Consider the following 22242-nt stretch of genomic DNA (forward strand, 5'->3'; position numbering starts at 1 on the left):
ACATCCTTCAACAGCAGCCATTAGGTCTTTCAACAAGTGCCACCATACTTCTGGTGCAATGTGTCATGGGATGCAGTGGCAGACAGGCGCCCTCTACAGACTCAACGTGTAGATCTTCAGAGTCTGGTTCCATGCTCCATTTCTACCACTGGCTGTGCTATGCTCACGAAGAGAGTGCATTATGCATGTTTCAGTAAGCAGAACATCATCAGTAGGGCTTACATGAAACAAAAATAACCAAAATAGTTCTACAGATAGCGACTTTGTCCCTCTTAATTCTGCTATTACCAAGCTGAATTGTGAATTTTGTTAAATTTTCCCATAGCATCTTGAAAAATATAGAAATGAAGGTTTCAAAAGAGTATCAAAAAGATTTTTATTTCGTTTGTACTTCAATCATTAACAAAAATGCCCTTAGCATATAGTGAGCATTGATTGGATGACACATATCAAATCATGCAGAACTGTGGATACAGTGGAAGAAAGTTTGATATGCAAATTTATCAGCAAATTGAGCATGCTTTTGACTAAATATGTATTTGTTTTGTGAGCTGTAATCCCTTGAGGGACCAAGGATGATTTACAAGCAATAATGCACCAGTACCCCTTCCCGGCCCATAATGGATGAAAGCAAACTTTGCACGACATAATGTACGAGGCAAAGCAGAGTACATTATGAAGTGCAAAGTTTGCTCGAGTCCATTATGGGCCGGGAGGGGGTACATTATTGTTATTATTTTATAGTTTTGGCAATGCCAGTGAATTTGTAGTTGTAGAAAACATATAGGGCCACAATGCTGGATAATCAGATACATTATCAGTAATAATCTGAGGGTATGACGTCACAAAATTCACTAGTATTGACAAAGCTATAATATAATGTAATTTATATGTTAATCAATCCTAGAACCCAGTTGTGTAGCACCTATTCAACCAGCACAGCAGTCACAGCCTGCAAGCATCAACCTTTTTTTTTTGTGGTACAGAAAATATTTATTTAATCACGGAGTTCAAAATAATGAATAGTCATTGGGTTGTATATCTTAATTGCTACAAGCAGAGTGGTATCCATGATCAATTCTTCTCTGTTTTGTCACCAGATAACTGAAGCACTGGCATTTCTTCACAATGACGTTCACATGGTACACGGTAATATCAACCCGACGAACATCGTAATCAACCAGAATGGAGCCTGGAAACTTACCGGATTCGACTTCTGTATCGCATCGTCAACACCAAATGATCAGCAGGTAGGTGAAAACAGAATGAATATTTCACCTCGTTCCTTTGTGTCTTCCTCAACCTTTTACTCAACATGGGTTCACCCAAATCTATTGTTATCAATGATGATTGTGGAACTGTGCACTGGGAATCAGGGTGATTATGTTAAATTTACGACAATTTGTAAATTTTGATAATCAGACACAGTGGTCTGGCCAGACCAAACAGTGTCCATGATTGCAACAATGTTGCCTGTATGTTTGTCTGTCGTTCTGTCCATTTGTATACAGATTTTGTTACAGTTATAACTTGAAAACTTTGGGTCAAAAATGTTCAACAATTATGTTGATATTAGGCAAGTAACACCACATATCAAAGATGAATGTATTTTATTTTATCAGACTTCCAAGGCACTTTATACTTGTTGAAAGTAGTGTGATTTCGTCTGATGGTCAATGTTCACTAATTTCAATTCTTTTATTTGGATTTAAAGGCTTTGTACAGCAGCAAAGAGTGGGATCCCAGTCTTCCGGACTTAGCACAGCCTAACCTGAACTACCTGGCTCCAGAATACATCATGACAGTCAGTTGTGATACGGCCAGTGACATGTATTCACTTGGTGTAGTGATATACACAGTGTTCAATCACGGCAAACCTTTGTTTGACTGCAGTGGGAACTTGAAAACTTACCAGAGAAATTGCCAGCAGGTGACAAATTATTTTGCTTCCTTTTGTTTTCTCTACAGCATTTCAAATGTATGTTGCATGAAACAAATTTTTTATTATCGTCATGTTGAAACATTTTACTGTTCAGCTTAAAAGACTGATGTATAAAATAGAAATAAGAATACAGTGTAAAACAAAGGTATTGGTGTAACTTCAGAATGTCTTCTGTTTTTGGTCTGCAACATGTGTCAATCAAATGATAACACCATTGATTGGCTGATATAATGTAGCATAATTTTGAACAAGCCAATGTGAACAACTGTTGTAACTTAAATGGCCTTGTGGCACAAGATCACTTAAACCCCTTCAGCAGTGTGGTTTTGCCCAATCCTATTGTTCAGTGTAATAAAGTTTGATCTCCAACAGCCAAATGGGAATGAATTTGTTTATGATTTGGGGTAGTACTTGCCTTGCAATAGAAGACTGAAACTTTTGCTCAAATTTTCCTCATCAAGGAAACTTGAAGACATTCCTTTTCCAAATCAAGAATAAAAATCAGGGGTGACCACACGAAATATGGTACTGGAGACATATTATTTAACATTTACCGATATTTGAAATTCAAAGCAGCTACCATCCCTGTGTTAACTCTATGGAGAAAAATTAAAATTTTGATTTTCAAAACAATAAGATGGTAAAATCTTTGCTTACTGCATGTGCTTCAAATGAACCACGACAAGCGGTAAACCAAATGAGTATTGTAAAAAATCCACAGTCCAAATATCTGTCCTGAGGTACATGCTACCTAAATACATCTGATTCAGAAAGAGGATCCAGTATCTTCAAATTGTGAGTAACTATTACAAGTGTACCATAATCATTTTTGAAACTAAAGTTGTTAATGCGCTTCGTCCATTTTTTCCAGCTGAATTCCTTAAACATCACCATGTTGAAGTGTCTGCCGGAGAGTCTGCAAGACTATGTGAAAATGTTATTCAGTTTGACACCGACAGTAAGGCCTGATGCTGACCAGTTAACAAAGGTATGCAACATTGTCAGCTACAAATCCAGGGCCACTAGTGTCTTTTTTGTATGTGTTTAACCAATCATCATGGGCAATCACACAGTGCTTAGTCAGCAGTAACCAAATATACTAGCAGTACGATACTATCATACAGGGAAGATCATCCCAGCTGGACAGTTGCCTATAGGCTACGTTCACTTTTTTGTGTAGCACACACAAACTGTGTAGATAGCATTGTAGATAAAAAGTTACACTTCCGTCGGTAACAAACGTCTGATTGACTGCATCCATTCATGCCATTCACTGTTTCTGTCTTTCCATCTTTTACGAGTCAGGAAAGTTAACTTGAACCTGAGTAACCAGAATGTTCTTCAGTGTCAAGGTCAAAAGGAAACTTGTCTTCAAAAAAACGCCAGCAAAGTAACTGGAATGTCCTTTTAAGACATGAAAGAGTGATATACATAGTTTTCAGTGATATAAATTACCGTTACTGTTACGTACTTGATTTCCAACCTTTGTTCTCAATTTTCCAGATTGCATTTTTTGATGACGTCGGAGCAAAGACATTGGAATGCCTTGATACTCTGGTCCAGTTGGATAATTTACAGAAATCACAGTTCTTCAAGGGCCTTCCAAAAATTATCACTAAGCTACCCAAGGTAAGACACTACAAGTTATCAGTTCCTCAAAACGAAGGACAAGGCAAATATTTTTGGAAAGGGGCGGATAGGTGCACTTAATATATCCCACATGTTGCATTGTACTCTATTTCTCTCTTGATACCAAAATTTCAAACTTACTACCAAAATATATTACGTTAGTGACACATAATTTGCAGGAAAAGAAAATTGGCTGCCTGAGGTCAAGATGAGGTCGAACTTTGAACATATGATCATGCATGGGTGGGTTAACTGGTTGGCACATCGTCTTCATTATCATTAGCAAAGATAAAATTTCTTAAGGCTTTCCTCAACTTCCTACGACTGTAAAGTTGCTACAGCCTCAGTCACCCCACAATACCTGCAATGTGAAAGGTGTGAATACTGAACTAAAAGTTAAACAATTGTTTTATGCGAACTTTACTTTTAATAGTTAATATAATGATTTAGAAATGAAAATTGAAAAAATTGAAAACAATGCTAAAATGTGAACATGAACAAGAAAAAATGTAATCATAGATCTATGAACATTAAAAAATTTGTCAAAAATACAGTAGTAATTGAAGTCTTTTCATTTTTATTCAGACAGGAAGAAGTTGAAGCCTTTTTGCTTTTCAGACTGAAAGCATTTGAAATTAAACATTAAAATGGAGACCAAGACTTGTTCAATATTCATATCAAAGTAGATCATTACCAAGTCGGTGAGAAATTTATTCTCTACAATATTAAGTTGAACCACTAGTACTAAGTATTGGTACCAGATATACCTACACCATGAAATAAGTTTTGATGTTCAAGTTTCTTCTGTTTTCTGTTTTTTTTACAGAGAGTCGTACATCAGAGAGTGCTACCAGCTTTATTTAAAGAGTTCTACAATGCTGATATGATACCGTTTGTGTTGCCCAACGTCCTGCTCATTGCTGAGGAATGCACAGACAAGGAATACTGCTCGAATATTTTACCCCATCTCAAACCGGTTTTCAAGTTGCAGGAGCCAATACAGGTGTGGGTCATATTAACTTTGAGTTTAACTCTTTGAGCGCCTAAGTCAAATTCTGTCAATTGAATAAAATGTACTCCTGTCAATTTTTTTCACATTTTTGCAAAAATTTTGATGCAAAACTGTAGCCAATAAAATGTGGTGACTAGTTAGTCCAAAGGTGTCAAATAAATTAAAGAAAAATTCATAAAAATTGATAAAATGTTGCAATAAAATTTTGGTGGTAAAAATTGCAGCACTCAAAGGGTTAATCCTGTTACTATAGACATTTTCATGTCCCTCATGTAACCTTTACATCCTGGTATTTTTATTACTATGACACCATGAGTTGGATGGACTACTCTGTGACAATCAATCACATTTATTGAACCATGCAATTACCAGTGTAACTTAAATATTCTCCTGCAAAAATTCGAATTTTTCTAATAGCAAAGTACAGAACTTCGAGCCACATCACAAAAAATGTGAGGAAGTAATTCACTTTGGGGGTGGGGGAGCAGCATGAGAGTGGCCTATTACATAAATTTGACAACTGTCTTGGATGAGTTTTGAGCGTTATCATGTTTAACAGGCTGAATAATAAACTGGTGCCACACTACATAAAATGGCACCCCCACGGAAAAGTACAAAAAAACTCTATTTCCTGCACATACTCATTGTGATCATACCAGAAACAAGCATGATTCATGTACTTGAATGCCTGACACATGATGGCCAACATTTTGTGGCTGTAATTTTTATTTTATCTGTCATAGGATTAGTTTTGAAAATGGCAAGAAATCTAAATGATGTTAAAATGTTTTAATTTACATGCCACTTTTGACTCTTATAACAGTATTTTACACTTTTTTTCAGTCTTTGATGGGTCTTATTCAAGAAAACTCTTTGAAAACTGAGGATATTTTGATATCAGTTTATTACACACTTGCAGCTATTGGACTTGAAAGTTTTATGTTACTGTCTGCACACTACTAACTCCAACATCTTCCCTCACATCTTCCAGATTTTGTTGATATTCATGCAAAAGATGGATTTGTTGCTGTCCAAGACGCCAGCTGATGATGTTAAACACCATGTTTTGCCAATGGTGTACAAAGCACTGGAGACTCCTTCACCTCAAATACAGGTGTGCAGTCTATCACCTTCAGTTTATCATTGTCTTTTCACAGTCACACCGGTTGTATGTCTGAGCCCATTCTACAAGCTATAGAAGTGCGCCCTCAATGGTCTTGCATAGTGAAGTTTACAGAGCAAGCCAGGCAGAAGTGCAGTGAAACATTGCATGAGCATGCTGGGCTAGGGTTCTTTAGGTTACTTTGACTGGCATACATGTAAGGATAGGGCCATATTCAGCGTTACATTTTAAGCTGCGCACCAGCTAAATGGACCAGCTGTTCACTAATTTTTGTCAATCAATCAATCAATCAATCTATCAATCAATCAATCAAATCGATTTCCATAGTACCAAACTCCAAAACGCTGTAGCGTTCAATGGTGTTTTAGTCAGAGTTATCGGTAGACTTGTGCTGCATGCTCTGCTGAACAGAAAATTTTGATGTTCTTCTTGAAAGTATCAAGAGTTGGTGACTGGTTCACTTCCAATGGGACATTGCATCGGGGGGGGGGGGGGGGGCAGTGCATGAGAAAGCATGATTGCCATAGGTTTTGTGGTTACTCCATGGTACATTTGTATGTGAAGCAGATCGAAGAACCCCAAGAATATGAATCTTTGAGATGTATCAGAAAAATCGAAAAATTTGAAAACTTGTTTCAGTAATGAAGTTGGGTTCTTTCGTAGAGCATTCCACCCCTATCCCTCTTAACCTTACATTAATTTAACAATCACAGCTTGCCAACTCTTTGGAAAAGTTTTGAACATCCAGGCCACTTGAACTGCCATTGAGGGGCTGTGAGAGAGTCTCCATTTCAATCAGACAGTATAGGTCAATATGCAAATGAGCAACTCTGCAGACACTGTCAAATGTAACAGTGTTATAAACCCATGAATTAACAGACAGATTTCTCACGTCTTGCAAGTGATTGACAACATGATCAATTTCTGTCAGTAATTTTTATGTCTATTTTGGTTTCAGGAACTATGCCTGTCAATCATTCCAACGTTTGCTGGAATGATAGAGTATGCAGCAATGAAGCACTCCATCGTCCCGAGAATCAAAACTCTATGTCTCCAAACAGATCTGCTGTCAGTAAGTACAGAACTATACAACTCGATCGCTTAGAATGCGCCTTGGGGACTGATATTTGGACTTTCATTGTTTTCAATTCCTTTCTTATCTATCACCTGTAGGGGTTCATTTTGAAGCTCTTGAGCAAGAAAATTTTTACCATCTTAGTTTCAAAATTTGCACGGTGGCAGCCGATTTTTATTCTTGAGTTTGAAGGTGAATTGTTGAAATATTCCTTGACGAAAGTTTGAGCGAAAGTTTCAGTCTTACTTCCGAGGTGCATACTACCTTAAATAATCCAACTCTGGAATAGTTCTGTTGTCTTTACCCCTTTCACCACCATGGTGTGGCGTTACCCCATTGTTGTCAATATTGAATGTGGACCCACCCAAAGGGAATTGGGGGAACAGGTTCAATGAGTGGTTGTACTAACGTTTTAGTGAAAAGGGTTGAAAGAGTCAGTAAATTGATCACCAATCTTTGGAGGCCATTTCGAATTTCAAATATTGGCGAATCTTACTCTAGGTAATTTGTGTCTCCAGTACCAAATTTCGCATGGTGACCCCTTGATATTTTGTTTTTGATTTGGTAAGAGGATGGTCAAAAGTTTTATTAAGGAAAGTTTGAGCTGAAGTTTAAGTCTTTTACTTTTGAGGTACACACTACCTTAAGTCACCAACGATAACATTGGATTCTACACACATACAGGCTTGGTTGATGAAAAGAACACAGGCCATGTGGACATGATTTTGGGGGTAGAACAAAAAGTGCCTTTTAAAAACAGAACAAACTTATTTGACACTATAGCAGAAGGTGAAGCCGCTGTATCTTTTACCACTGTCATTGCAACTTCACGTTGCTCGGTCACCCCAAATTTGCAGACACATTATACAATGTACAATTACTGAATGTCAATAGCACTGTAAAGTGAAATTAGACAATTGAAATTTATAGTATCCTTGGTATCATTGCAAATGTAACACTCATTTGGTATCATAAAATTAACTTCTTTCAGGTCCGTGTAAACTGTCTTGTATGTGTAGGTCGGTTGTTGGAGTACATGGACAAATGGTATGTCTTGGATGAAGTATTTCCACTGTTGGAGTCTATACCATCCAGAGAACCAGCAGTCCTGATGGGTATGCTAGGTAAGTGGAACAGCCATGCTAGTATATTAATGGGGCATACCAGGTATAAAAGTCTGGGAATAGACATGCTGTAGCTACTGTCTCATTAGATATGTCATGTAAATGGAACAGCCATGCTAGTGTCACAATTGGTGTACTCGGTCACTGTCCCTCCACCAATGTAGGGAGTGGCTTGGTGAGTGGAACAGCCATGCCAGCATCATAATTTGCATATTTTATAGCATATTCTGCTTATGGAACGTGTAAAAATGGTGAAGTTTGACCCAAAGTGGTAAATGATGACAAGTGTGTACAGAAGTGGAAATACATACGAGAATTGATTTAAAATGTTGTCCAAGTCAGCTGACACATGTGTCTTTTCATGTATAATTCTTAAAATTTGTATGACTATTCTGCAGTTGCCATTGTTACATTGGCTTGCAACTCTTTCCTATCCCCAGAAAACAATGAAACGTACAACCTATTTCAGAATCAATTCTCATTGTCTGCCTGCACGGGTTGTCAGTTTGACTACAGTCTTCCACTAACTAATCTGTGCAGGAACCACCTGTTCTATTATCTTACGGAAGTTGGATGGAGCTTCAAAATCTGGCAGACCAATCACAGTGCGCGTTATGCATGTTCTATAAACACAGAAATCCGGGTTGGTGCTGGCCAACTGCTGAATGCACAACTGTGACCTAGGTCATAGTGATTGATGAGTTCATGCTCGTTGTCTTCAAGACTCTTGGCAATCTATGTTACCGACTGGGAGATACAATGTTTTAAATTTGGTAGGGATACAACTAAGACTGGTTTGTTTGGACTGGTAATGCAAAGTGATCGATAGCACAGAGATTTGTCACTTCCAGTTCTACTTGTAACAAATGGCATCGTTGCCATTTGAAATTTAGCTTACTGAGCTTTTGACCAGCTGCCATCATTTCAACTCTGCTGGACAGCTCCCTAATACATACCGGTAGTTGTGTTAAAAATGAACACCAACAGGTGTCAATTTGTTGTGGGCTTTAATACACTTGTCTCATCTATTTTCCTGTCATAATAGGTTTTGTGGTGAATTATGTTACGTAGTTAGCATTGATCTGTTATAAATACCACTACATGATACACAGGGGTGAGCAGATTATTTTCCGATCCTCTAGCCCATAGGCTGGCAGCCTTGAATAAATTTAGTTATTAGCACTGCCTAAGTTTCCATTACTCACCAGTCAACATTTTAGTTACTACCGTCAGCTGCATAAAAAATTCACTCATCAGGCCTGTTAAAGGAAAAACTTCAAGCCCGACCATACCATAGACCCTCGAGAAACGAGGGTCTATGGCCATACAGACTTCCTGCCCATGAGGTTTGGCTTGTGGCTTGACTCACCACAGATTGGTGTAACTATAAATTTGCTGGACCATCAAAATTCTGTATGTATGATGAACTATTGGTTAGACTGAATTTTTTTACATGGCACAGCTCTACTGCAAGCTGTACCATCATGCAATGTACTGTATGAGGTGACTGAGTCAATTTACATATTGAGTGCCATCTCCAACATTAAAAAGTGAACCACACATAGCAGGGAGCGGAATCATGTAGAAATTTGACTTTGGCAGCAGTTCAGCACGGTGATAAAGCAAAGACACAGAGGATGGACCATCTCTGTGATTGTGGCTGGTGACTGTTCATTGTTGGCGTGAAACATTTGAAATGCAAAGAAATGAACGGGGTAGTTGATGATCAGGTTATGAAAATTAAACCAACAAACAAGTGTCAGCTTTGACACTTTAAAAAAGAAGCAGAAGACACAGATTTTCAAACTGTAGAGTTTATTGTACTGACCAGTTGACAGTAAAAAAATTAACAGTTCAATGGAATCCTCCTAGTGTTAAACTGATGCGTTTAATAAAAGACATTGATGCCTTAACTGATTACATGCAATGTCCCATGTGTGCCTCAAATAGAAAAGGGAAATTGCCTGAACAGACTTTATTTGCAGCTTACTGTGGAAATCTATACTGTTGCCATCTTTGGGTAACTTATAGAGTTAAAGTTATGAATAAGTTAAAGGTTATGTATAATAATGTATGGAGAAGACTTTTAGGTCTTCCTTCATTTAGTAGTGCTTCTACGATGTATGCTACAAATCATATCATGTCTCTTGGAGAAGTTATGCGCAGAAATATCTATAGCTTTAAATGTAGACTTGAAAAATCAACAAATGTACTTATTGCCACTATCTCCTCATTAGATAGAGTAATTGATAGTGCAATCTTCAAGTTCTGGAGAAAACAACTGTATTTGAAGTAGTTTTTTCTTTTTTCTTTTTTCCAAAAGTCTGGGTTTTGTATTCATATTCATTTACGTAATTTCTTTTCTGTATATGGACAACTGAGTCTGAAATAAATAATAATACTAATAAAAAAAAAAAAAAAAAAAAAAAAAAAGACGTTACTGAAAGTGTTGCTCAATATCTATATCTATCTATCTATCTATCTGTCTATCTATATATATTTATCACATGCACAAGCCAAGTTTGTCGTCTCCGAACAAAAAATACGGGATTTATTCTCTGGTCGTTCTACGTCACGACAACCCGCGTCTATGTCATCAATTTTGGTGCGCCAGACCTTTTTTTTGTCGATCTTCGGCGTGCTCGTAAATATGTAAACAAACAACATGGCGGCCGATGTTTCTCCCACGATCAAAAGTCATGTAATGAAATCGATATTTTCACAGACTACGACATTACTAATCCGAACAATGTAAACACAAGAGTGTACCGCCTGTATATTCCGAAGGAATTACGTGAATAATTTGCGGAAACAACGAACTCGAAGCTGGTCGCGTATACCGTGGGTTCCGTACGCATTGCAAACAGGGTCAGGCGCGATGTTTACAGTGTTCGCGCCGTCGAGATTCAGTCGATATTTGTTCCCGAAAAATAGCGTATCTTCGTCTGTGATAAATTTCTAGGACTATACTATCTTTGAAATAGAGTATAACTTTGCGGAAGGTAGCCTACGTGTAGACCGAGAGCTGTCATTTGCTCCACACACGAATGAACATGAGCGCTAACGCACGAGACGGACGACTGGCAATGATTGACAACTTGTGCGCGGCGTACTGATATTTATTCCTAAAGTAGTTCAAAAGTTTAAACGCGAATCGTCATGGAAAACTTATTTTATTTTGCAAAATATAACGAATTCTTGGCTTTGTGCATGTGATAAGTATATTATTCCCTAATATTTTTCGGAAAATACTCGTGACGTAATGACCGTGTCACCACTTGTCTTCGACTCGTGGTGACACGGTCATTACGTCACGAGTATTTTCCTTCGCTGAATGAAGAAAAATATTAGGGAATAATATCTAAATATATCTATATATATATATATATATATAATATATATATATATATATATATATATATATATACAGGTGTTTGTTGTTTTGTGCTTAATCTAATCTAGAGAGCTATCGGTGTTTTTATCAAAGACATATACTGTAGTACCAAGTAAATTTTACAGGATTCCTCTTAGAATATCAATTCAATTCTTGCTACCACTAAGTGCCTTGTCGTAATGGGGCAAACTACAGGATATCTATTAAGCATCTTGGGTAAAAAGTCAAATTTTCATCACAGCAAGAGTTTGAGGTTTTGATCTGACGGATACTTTCAATGCAAATACAACCATTTTCACGGGAAAAGACTTTGTGAGTTCTTGAAACTAACAAACCTCAAGCATCTTTTCAACGGCTCCAGGATGAAATCAGGTATAACCTAAGACCTGACTTTGACTTCTGTAATCATATTTTGTTTTACGTATAGGCTTCCATATCGAAAATACCATCAGCCACCCAAGACTTATAACTTAGGTGGTAAAATCGTATTGAAGGTACCGACAATTGTATAAGGGAACAACAGAAATGATACAGGGTTTCCAAAACCATTCACAGGTACCTATCTTAAAAACCCCTTGAAAAAACTCTGCCTATGCATAGAAATAAAAGATGTTCACCTCTGTACTGTAATTTAAACAAACTGTTTCGAAACTTGAACTTTGATCTTTGTACAGAGAAATGAAGATGATAGTTAGATACTCCTTGACCTGAATGAAACCATGGTTGTTTTTTATCCAAGATTAAGTAAGTTCAGTTGGGTTCTATGATCAAGTCTGCTGTCCTTTTCAAGTTCAACTTTCAACTGTCTCCAGAACATTTCCTGCCCAACCTCATCATCAGTCCACCGCAAACACTTCTTTCGGCACTTCAGCAGCCGAATCAGTCGCGGCAGCTTTTGTTCTGGAATTGGCCCAAGCTGCACCATGATGATGACATCTCGCAGTTCATCAAAGAGACGCTGCAGTGCCACCTCCAGTTCAAAGATGCAGAAACTGGTCATCAACAAAGCTCTCACTCAGACAATGACAACTTTGTCGCTTTTGTGGACACAGTCAGTGATGTAGCAACAATTGCTACACCTGGAAGGTAGTCTCTATCCTTAATGCAGAGACAAAACCTGTCCCTTTCCTCAAACCTTGGCATCATTTCATGTCTCACCCAGTGATAATCATCATCGCCATAAGATACCATTATTTGGTCTCTCCTTTCCTCATTGGTGCCATCAACAACTTGGTAACCCTGGCCAACATACCCTGTCTTCAGTTTGAAGAGGAAGAACTTGTACTTTATGTTCCATTTGAATTTTCGCCAAATCACAGCAAAAATCATTATCAGCGATAATAAGATGCCTGCGGTAGTTATAACATAGACAGGCATGTGAGACTTACAGTGCAGAGCGTTAATGTCAAAGTCAACCAGATAAACACCAGCATGGTCATTCGGTGAAAAACACTCGTAATCTTGCAACCAGTACATTTCTTCTTCATCCACAATATCCTGAAATATCAACACCCTAGGATTCTCCATGAGCCAAGAGTAAAACCAGAGGGTATCACATGTGCATGCAAATGGGTTCTCACCTAAATAAAGGTACTTTAAGGATGTCAGCCCAGCAAATGAAGTGGTGTTCACCATCTGGATGGCATTGTGTCTCAGATCAAGTGTGATTAAGTCGTTTAAACCATTCCATATACTTGGATTTAGTGTTGCTATTTCATTTGTGCTTAGGTCCAGATGAGTCAATGATGTGACATTGGAGAAACAGTGAGTGCTGATTGAATTTATCCCATTCTTGGTGAGTTCCAGAGTTTTCAAGTTTGGAAATGCTTGAAACAGGGAGCACCACAAAGTCTGTGATTGTAAATCAATTACGTTCATTTTCAGTGTGGCAAGGTGCGGCAGTTTGCAATCCAAAGGTCTTTTGGGAAGAGTTACTGGTCCAGCACCACTGATGTCCAGATGAGAAAGGTTTGAGAATATTACAGCCAAGTAACATCTAATGAGATATCTGTACAAACGATAACTTAAATTGTAGGTGCTTCCAAAATCAATGTTAGTGACATTGTTTAAGACTTTTGTACTGCTGACATTAGGAAAAGATGTCCAAAAATTTGACAATTCCAATCTCTCCAAGCGAGACTGGTTTGATAAAACAGCCATTTCAAGGTTGTACATATCCACTCTGTTTGATTTTAAGTGGAATGCTCTTAATGTATCTACAGTTGACAGCATTCCTACACTGATGCTTGGAATGGAATTTAATGACAAATCCAGGATTTGCAGATTTGAGAATGCCAACAGTGCAGGAGTTGGTATAGTGAGCAATTTGTTAGCTGACAAATCCAGCTGGATTAGGTATGATAGTCCACGGAAGGCGTTATCAGGGATGAATGTCAGTGATGTCTTAGAAAGGGTAAGTCTGTTCAGCTGAGGGAACCATTGGAAGGTGTTATCATCAATTGTCACAGGACTTTGCATGATTGTTAAGTCTTCAAGTTGAACATCAGCAAGTGATCGGAATGTTGTATTGTGCAGTCCAACTGTACGGTGTGTAGTCATCGTCTTTATCATGATTTGAACAATCTTAACTCCCTCAAAAGCGTGCAACACATTTTCCATCGCAATTGATAATGATGTGTGACTCTTCTCATACAGACTTAATAGGTTCTGTATTTTCAACTCTCTAATTTGTTCAAATAATTTGAATGGTTGTCCAGAAATTTCACCAAATGAGATCTCGAGTGAATCCATCACATGGTTGCTGAAACTCTTAAATGAATTTTCGTCAATGTGCGATAATTGATTTTGAGCTGTGAGTAAAGTAAAATGTGTACAATTCTGAAAGCTGTTTCCAAAGTTTAGGATTTTAACAGGATTATTACTTATGTCCACATGCTTTAACATAGGTGTATATCCACAAATGTCTTGAGGTACATCCCCCAGAAAGTTCATATTTAGATTGAGGTTTAGTAAACTTGGAGTATGAGATAAACAGTACGATGGAAATATTGTTAACTTGTTATCCTCTAGGTACAGTTGCTGAAGTTCACTGAGGCCATGAAATGCATCAGGTTCAATTGATTTAATGGTACAGTGGCTCAAGTGCAATGTTTTCAGTTTACCTAGTGGTTGAAAGGAATTATTGGCCAGTATTCTGATATTGCTTCCATGGAGGTTTAGAAGTTCCAAAGATTCCAGGCCACTGAAGGTGTATCTTGTTAGATTTGATATTTTGTTATTTTGTAGGTTTAGTACCTGCAATTTTTTCAAGTTTGTGAATGCAAAATCTTGTATCTCCTCCATTGCATTGTTTTCAATGTTTAATTTTCGAAGATGTGGCAAAGAGGTGAACTGGTTGGATTTTAAAATACTGATTTGATTGGTTCCCAAATTTAGCACGGCAGTCTTCGGGTTAATACCTTGTGGTATGGTTGTCAATGGTGGATATTGCAAACGACAACTGGTAGTGTTTGTGTCTGGCCGACATTGGTGACAGCGTGTGGTCCGTTTGTTCAGGCTCTGTGCTGTAAGATATAATGTGTTCATCAGGATCAGCACCACCCAGAGAAATCTAGCGACATAAACTTTGTCCATAGCGAATCTCTATACTAGTACATCTGTGACTTGCCAACTTCAAAAATCAGACTTTTCATCAATTATTGATAGTTCTGTGGAGAGATTAAAAAGAATATATAATGTTTACTGTAAAAAACTGGCAGTCATGAGTCCAAACGGTACCTAGGCAGTACTCAATGTGTGGACACAGCAAATAAGTAAAAATCATGTGGGAGTGTGTGTAGACATTATATATATATATATATATATATATATATATATATATATAATATATATATATATATATATATATATATATATATATATATATATATATATATATATATATATATGTATATATATTATATATATATATATATATATATATATATATATATATATATATATATATATATATTTTGTAATTGGAAAGCAAGCTAGAAAAATCTATTTTGCCCTTGAGGTCACAAACAAAATCATCCACTTGCATTTGTCAAATCTGTATTTTTTCGACACTTTTGCAGAAAAATTTACCATCGTTATTTTGTATAGTTAGAGTGACTTCAAAAAACCATGGTGTCTTGATATCACAAAAAAGTAAAGCAAGAGCAACTTAGTTCCCTCAAGAAGTTGTTTCATTTTTCCAGATTTGTCATAGCCGTTATGGACTCAGAACTCAAAATTTATACCTAGGATGGTTCAACCAATTCTCCTGGTCTTCATCAGCTAGGGTTTGATGCATACCATGGACAAAGATTTACATGTTTCGTGATCTTTTTTTTAGAGATCTGTGGAGAAATTAAAGAGAACAAATCATGACTATATAACCCAACAGTACTGCTGTGAGAATAAGTCAAAGGTTTAATCTCATTGCTGCAGAATCAAGAAAGAGAAACATGACTGATCAGCAATTTGGTAGTTTAATTCAGGTAAGCCTGATTCAAGGACCATGGATCGTGTGCCACATGCCACAAGCCATGTGCCACGTGCAGCGTATGTACCAAATTCCATGACTCAAGATCTGCAGTTTAAATTATGCATTTTTACTCTAATACACTTTATCGATTCATCTACATTGTTAAATCACCATAAGGCGCCTTTTACGGTATATACATAAAGTATTGACCTGCAATTGTGTGTTCCAAATTCAATATGTGCTGGGCGGTAAGGGACTGGGCAAAAATTATAGGGAGGGAGGGCGGTGTTTTTTAAATAACGTTGCACGTAAAAAAGTGACCCTTCAAAAATGTTTGTGAGAAACAAGTAACATTTCCCAAATTTTTATGCCGAATAAACAGTGACCATTCTTGTACATATCATATTCAACATCAATAACATTTTATTTTTACATATAGCTAATGAGGTTCATAATGTGACGCCTCAATCCCAATAAATATGAAGGCTGTGACAATTGTAGTTAATAATTTATGTGCAAAGTTATTGAATTAAAGTAAAAGGTCATCCTGGTCGCATTTCAATTTTCAAAGCAAACTTTCCTTCCATGATGAATGTCCAGCAAAAATCAGACCTCTAGCCCTATTGGCTAGCCCAGAATTAGATATGTGTATGATTAATAATGTACAGGATGTGACACCATTGGTTGCCTCATGTCTACCAGTATAAGTGTCAATGCCATAGAACTTGTAGCTACTGATTCATAGGAATGTTCATTGAATCAAGGTCAAAGGTCATCCTGGTCACTTGACATTTTAACAGAAAACTTAGCTGACATAATCATCCACCAAACTTCAGAACTCTACCTCTGTTCAAGTTGGCAAGTCTTTAATTATAGATGTACATAATTAATGAGGTACAGAATGAGACGAAGGCCAAAGGTCAGTGGCCCATACAGACGACAATCCAATACCAGCCGCCTTTGACTCTATGGTAGGATAAGATACAGCCACAGCTTAGCTGCAGAGATATAGGGAAGGTCAAAGGTCATAGAAATTGTGAAAAATAATACTGTAAAAATCTTCTTCAAATTAATATGGCTTCAGATCTTTGAAATCATCGTAGCAAACTAACCATATGGTCTACAAAATTAATTTACAGAATTTTGATTGATCAATTTTAATGTCACTATTTTACAGGCAATGTGTTTTGGAAAAACACTAGCCCACCCTCCCTCCTTATAATTTCTTCCAAGTCCCCTTACTGCATATGCCCCTTGATGTAGAATTCGTAAACACACATTCGCTGGTCACCAGTTCATGCATAAGGCGCTGTTGAAGCCTGAATGTTGATTTACCAGTGAAAATGAATCGATAAATTAAATTGAGCAAAAATGCATATGTTTCGAGCTTAGCCTGCAGATATAGATGGTGATTTGTGAAATTTGGCTAAATTGCATGTGGCTTGTTGCCTCTGCCCTGGCGCTTGAATTAGGCTTTACCCAATTTTTTCTGATGATCATGCCAAGTTAAAAACTTTAAGGTATGATAGCTATTATAACCACAGTTTTCTGATAATACCACGGTAGGCCCATATGCCTATGGGTGATTATTTGGGGGGGTGGGGGGAGCTTATTTTTGATTTTACTTTTGCATGATCTTTACCAATGGCAGCTCAATTAGTCTAATTTTCCAATGAACTGTCGTAAAATGACTGTGGCAAACAAAATAAAAATATTGAGGCTTCTGGCTTCCTGACCACAGCCATTTACACCAGACACCCCTACTGTATTGACAAATAACTGCAAATGGAATGATCCTGAGATAGACATTGATACATTGTTGCAGTTTATGTCTAGTATTGTAGTTCATGCATGTGTGTGGAAGAGTAGGTCTGTGTTGTGCGTCATTCACAGATCAGAGAAAATGTAACATTGTTTCCTACTGAGGCACAGGTGGATTTGTCTGATTTGTCCAGGAAAAGATTGAAAAAAAAAAGAATCATTAAATGTATTCTGCAACATCTTACTCTATATTTGTCACTGTATGAGCTTCAACTCAAACACAAGTGTTGTGAGTACTTAGTGAGTGTTGGTTACCGTACCAAATTAAAGTAACTGTTGCAATATGGATCAAAATTGTCAATTTTTTTTCGTAAAAGTAAAGCAAATAGACCATACTACGTTGAAGTACTCTTCTTAGCTAAGCCTGTTACCAATCCCGGCACACAAATACGTTCACATTGATACGTTTCGGAAGCCTAGAAAAGCTGTTTTGTAAACAAACTTTCAAAACAAAAACATTGGCGTTTTCTGCTGTGCACGTGACAAGTACCACCAAGAGTGATGACGTCTCAATAGTGTTCACGTTTTGGGGCGATGTTGACACGATGACAGAACTTGACATATATAATGATAATTCAATGTAAATTTTGCGTTTGCCTAACTTTGGTAGCATCAGAATGTTTCATAAATATAAGTATATCGATATGATAAAGTACAGCTCTACAAAAGATCGTGTGATTGATTTTTCTCACCCATATACATGTATGTGCCGCACCGTGTGCACCTACTGTGTACGTTTGATCGATCGAGCGTCCAGACCACGTACACCGATCTGGTTGTGTTCACCGCGTGCCTGACAGCGTTTCCGAAATCCTCTCCCCGTTGCATGTTGTTACATTTTTCATGTTAAAAGACGAGGTATCTGCACGCTATATTTATTTATATATTTATATAATATTTATCCACCACTGCGGAAGTTCGGCAACTGTCTTGCCCCCCAGTCAGGTCTTGCATGGCCATGTCAGCGCATCGATCGACGCGTCGCATCGTAAATGATTACCATGCCATGATGGAAACTGCAGTTTTTCTTTGTTTCCGAAAAATGCATATTTGACCTGAAGGATATAGATTATCAATGAATGCTAACAGATCTAAGTTATTTCCTTGTGGAGGGACTACGGCCCGGTTCACATTACAAATCGTGGGGTCCGCACGGTGTTGGTAGGTCGGTGTTGCCCGAGGAAACACCGCTGGCTAGCGAAGTTGATCATCACACAGTGGCGACGTTGGTGCTTTCGCGAGAAACTGTAGACACAGTCTGCCTCCTCGATGTGGTGCAGTAGTCGCGTGTCACTCTTTTTTCTGGTTCCATCTTTCGATCTGACCAAACATTGTTTATTTTGCCGACATTGTTGACTAATTTCTTCCATTTTTACTAGGCTGAATCAGTCAGCAGAGACCCAAGCAGGGCGCGGGCAGAGACCTGACCGCTTGTCCGTGGGAAGGCTAGCTAGGCATGTTGACACGATGTTGCAATTTCGCAAACCGTTACCATGCACCAAATACGCATGCGTACATATTCAAAAAGTAAAAATGACGTTTCAAATTTTGTGCTTTACTCTCGCAAATAGTACGTACCAAAACAGCAATTTATTCGGTAATTAAATCAATTTACTCAAATTAGAGCCCCCCTCGTGTTCCTGTTAATGGTCGAATCTGCAAATGGATTTTTCGATAAAGTCAAATCTTCAAAATATGAAGGTCAATTCTGATCCATATTGCAACTTTAATGCTTAAGCGTTTATTAAGCTCCAAGTGTTCCCCTGAAAATTTACCCATTTCTTCAGTTAACACCCTGGGCCCATTATCTGTAAACTCCCGGAAATAGGGTGATACTCGAAGGAATTCCATTTTACTTATGCTTCCGTCTGCATAGGGCAAAGAACTGCTTTTTGTCCGAAAAGTACGAATATTCTCATGTGAAATTTAGCTTATCAGTAGTGTCATTTGGCTTTCCTTTGATTGCAGGCTTTCTTAAATATTTGAATTGAATGCTCTCAGACTTGAAAAAGTCAACTTCTGAATCTATTTCCCCCTCATGGCAAAGAAAAGGCTTCATATGTTGTAAGTGCATGTCCAGAATATGATTGAGAGTTCTGTATACTATCTACAAATAGCACCCATGGTCTCTAATTATGGTAGTAAATACATGTAGATTAAGGTACCAACTTACATAACCAACCTCATCATGGAAAAGCAAACTTATACAAGGACTCTTCGTTCATATGCTACTATTGAAGGAACCAAGTGGCAATCTTGAGTCATATGGTGGACGAGCATTCTCATGCGCCACGCCTCGATTGTGGAATAAACTTCCTCTTGAACTAAAGACAGAAGCCCTTAGCTCTAGCTTCTAAAGGAACCTTAAAACTTACTTATTTACCGAAGTGTTTGCTTCATAACTATTCAGTGCCTCTGAACTATGGATACATAGGATACTCAGGCGCATTATAAACTATTGATTGATTGATTGATTGATTGATTTATTTATTTATTTTTGACATCACCATTCTACACGGTATATGGAACAGATTAATTATTGTTTTGGTCACAAAGGGTGAAGCAACCTTTTACGTGTAAAATAAAGTATACTCTGAAAGCTTGTCTTCTAATTTAAATGGCGGCGGTTCCATTTCAGTAGTGCAGGCAATTTTCCTGTTACTTAAACTGTGCAATGTTTGAAAGCCAACACTACTGATAAACTAAATTTCAATGAGTTCCACTTATCAATACTTTCACTTCCATTACATATTATATTAGCCCGGGTCTGCTATTGTAGTAAAACAGCAGAGTCACGCCAAAATTTGACTTTATAGAGGTAAACAACCAACAGGAGCTGAAAGATCTGAGCAATTTTAGAGTTTCTTTTTTGTTGTCTTTCAGAAAATTTTGTGTACTCTTCAATACAAAAGTCACTTTTGCATAGTGGGTTAAATAACCCTCCATTGATGCTTTCAGCATGTTTTCTGCAACCTGAGTCTAATGTTTCATTGAACATCTGAAATTTTGCTTTCCCATGCAGATGTCATCCCTCTACTACTCTAGGAAATACCGGTACACTACTATCTTTGCCTGAGTCTGACTGCACGGTTTTCACTCATTTTAGCTCACATTTGGTGTACCAATGTGAGGTTATGGTATAAGCTGAATCAGTTCATTTGCATCTGATTTGCATGTCTGTATGTCTGTATATTTGTGGATATGTCCGTCACACACAAAGGCTCCCATACTGCCAAAGCTACCATCTCAGTATTTGGTGTACAGGTAGATGCAAGGGTTGAGATGTGAATTTGTTCAAATGAACACATCAGTGTCAAAAATATGCAAATGAGTAAGAAAAAGTGAAATCCTGCAAATGTGCAGGAGGCATGCCAGTGAGAAACAGGCCAAACTCCACTGATCTTGAGTCATTTCCTGTCATTGTTTATGAACTGTTACATATTAACAGACCTGCTGAAACCATAGACAGTAGATGGGGGAAGACCGTTTATACTAAACTAAGAGGGGCTTGTTTCTGCTATGCATGTTGCTAAAGTTGACCTCCAGTACCTAAAGTTAGACCTTAATTACTTTTGTCATTCTTGTTTTTCTGGTTTAAATATTTCTTGTTGTTTTTCTGGTTGTACTGTGCAGAAATCATTGCCATAACATCAACGTAGAATTTTCCTCCACTGAACAGATAGAAACAACATTTATTGTTGATCATTGGTAACCCATACTGGTATATACCAATTCTGATCAAATTTGAGCGACACCGTATAATTGCGGTATTTTTGCAATGTACATACCACAACTGCATACTAAGTGATAAACTAACAGTATTTATCACAAATGAAAGGAAAACCAACATAAAAAAAACTGCATGTATATAAAAAATGAAAACTTCTCTCAGACTAAGCTATAGACATTACGGGAAAGCTCCATTAACTTAGGAATACCCGACTTCCCTAGAGGATCAATTTCACAGACCTGCCTTTCCTACAATGGCACTACAATAGCACCAGCTGGATAAGATAAACATAACAATGGAACATTCGCACCTTGGGGATTAAAGTCTTCTGTTTGTCACCCGAGTTGGTCAGGCAAGGACTTGGGTTTCAGGTACCATGCAAGTTAATGCAGCCTTGCCCTAATGAACAGTAATAAAGTTCATAAACTAAATAATACAAATTTGGCGAGGGCCCCTTCGGTCAGGCAATAGAGTAAAAAGGGGGCAGTTGATGACCTATGGTAGAGCTAAGGTCAGGCAACTGGCCCAGAGTTTGGATCCATCCTTGGCGGCTGAAAGTGCGGGAAATAGCAGAATTCCAGAGAAATGGGGGTCAGGATAGAATCCAATGCCCTAAGAGAAGAGAAAAAAGAGAAAGAGTGGAGAAGGGGTGGTAGTGGGATTGAATTCAGTCTGTATAGAGCGAACAAAGAGCAGTGGACTAATGAAGTGTGGTAGAACAAAGACTAGCTGTAGGAATTTGCTGAATTCAGTCTGCATACAGCAAACAAAGAGAAGTGGATGAATGAAGTGTGGTAGAACAAAGACTAGCTGAAGCTGTGTGCCTTGTGCAGAGCACGAGCTGATAAGCGGAGAACTGAATTTATCTCAAGGGACATGCTACGTCTGATAGTATCTGGAGACCGGAATGTGCAGTGTGGC

General features: G+C 37.8%; 2 protein-coding genes across 3 annotated transcripts in view; both read left to right on the top strand.

Annotated features, from left to right (window-relative positions):
• Positions 1-22242, top strand: part of LOC139133082 (thymidylate synthase-like) — a 396310-nt gene that overhangs the window by 329963 nt on the left and 44105 nt on the right. The gene's annotated exons all lie outside the window — the stretch shown is intronic.
• LOC139133031 (SCY1-like protein 2) overlaps positions 1-22242 on the top strand; it is a 429639-nt gene that overhangs the window by 12310 nt on the left and 395087 nt on the right. Inside the window, exons 5-12 of the mRNA XM_070699430.1 lie at positions 1101-1250; positions 1715-1930; positions 2814-2930; positions 3446-3571; positions 4398-4574; positions 5575-5697; positions 6665-6778; positions 7773-7905. Of these exons, the coding sequence (XP_070555531.1) occupies positions 1101-1250; positions 1715-1930; positions 2814-2930; positions 3446-3571; positions 4398-4574; positions 5575-5697; positions 6665-6778; positions 7773-7905 (1156 nt within the window). The remainder of the gene's footprint in view (positions 1-1100; positions 1251-1714; positions 1931-2813; positions 2931-3445; positions 3572-4397; positions 4575-5574; positions 5698-6664; positions 6779-7772; positions 7906-22242) is intronic.

This window comes from Ptychodera flava, chromosome 1, assembly GCF_041260155.1.
Source record: "Ptychodera flava strain L36383 chromosome 1, AS_Pfla_20210202, whole genome shotgun sequence".
Classification (NCBI taxonomy): Eukaryota; Metazoa; Hemichordata; class Enteropneusta; family Ptychoderidae; genus Ptychodera; species Ptychodera flava.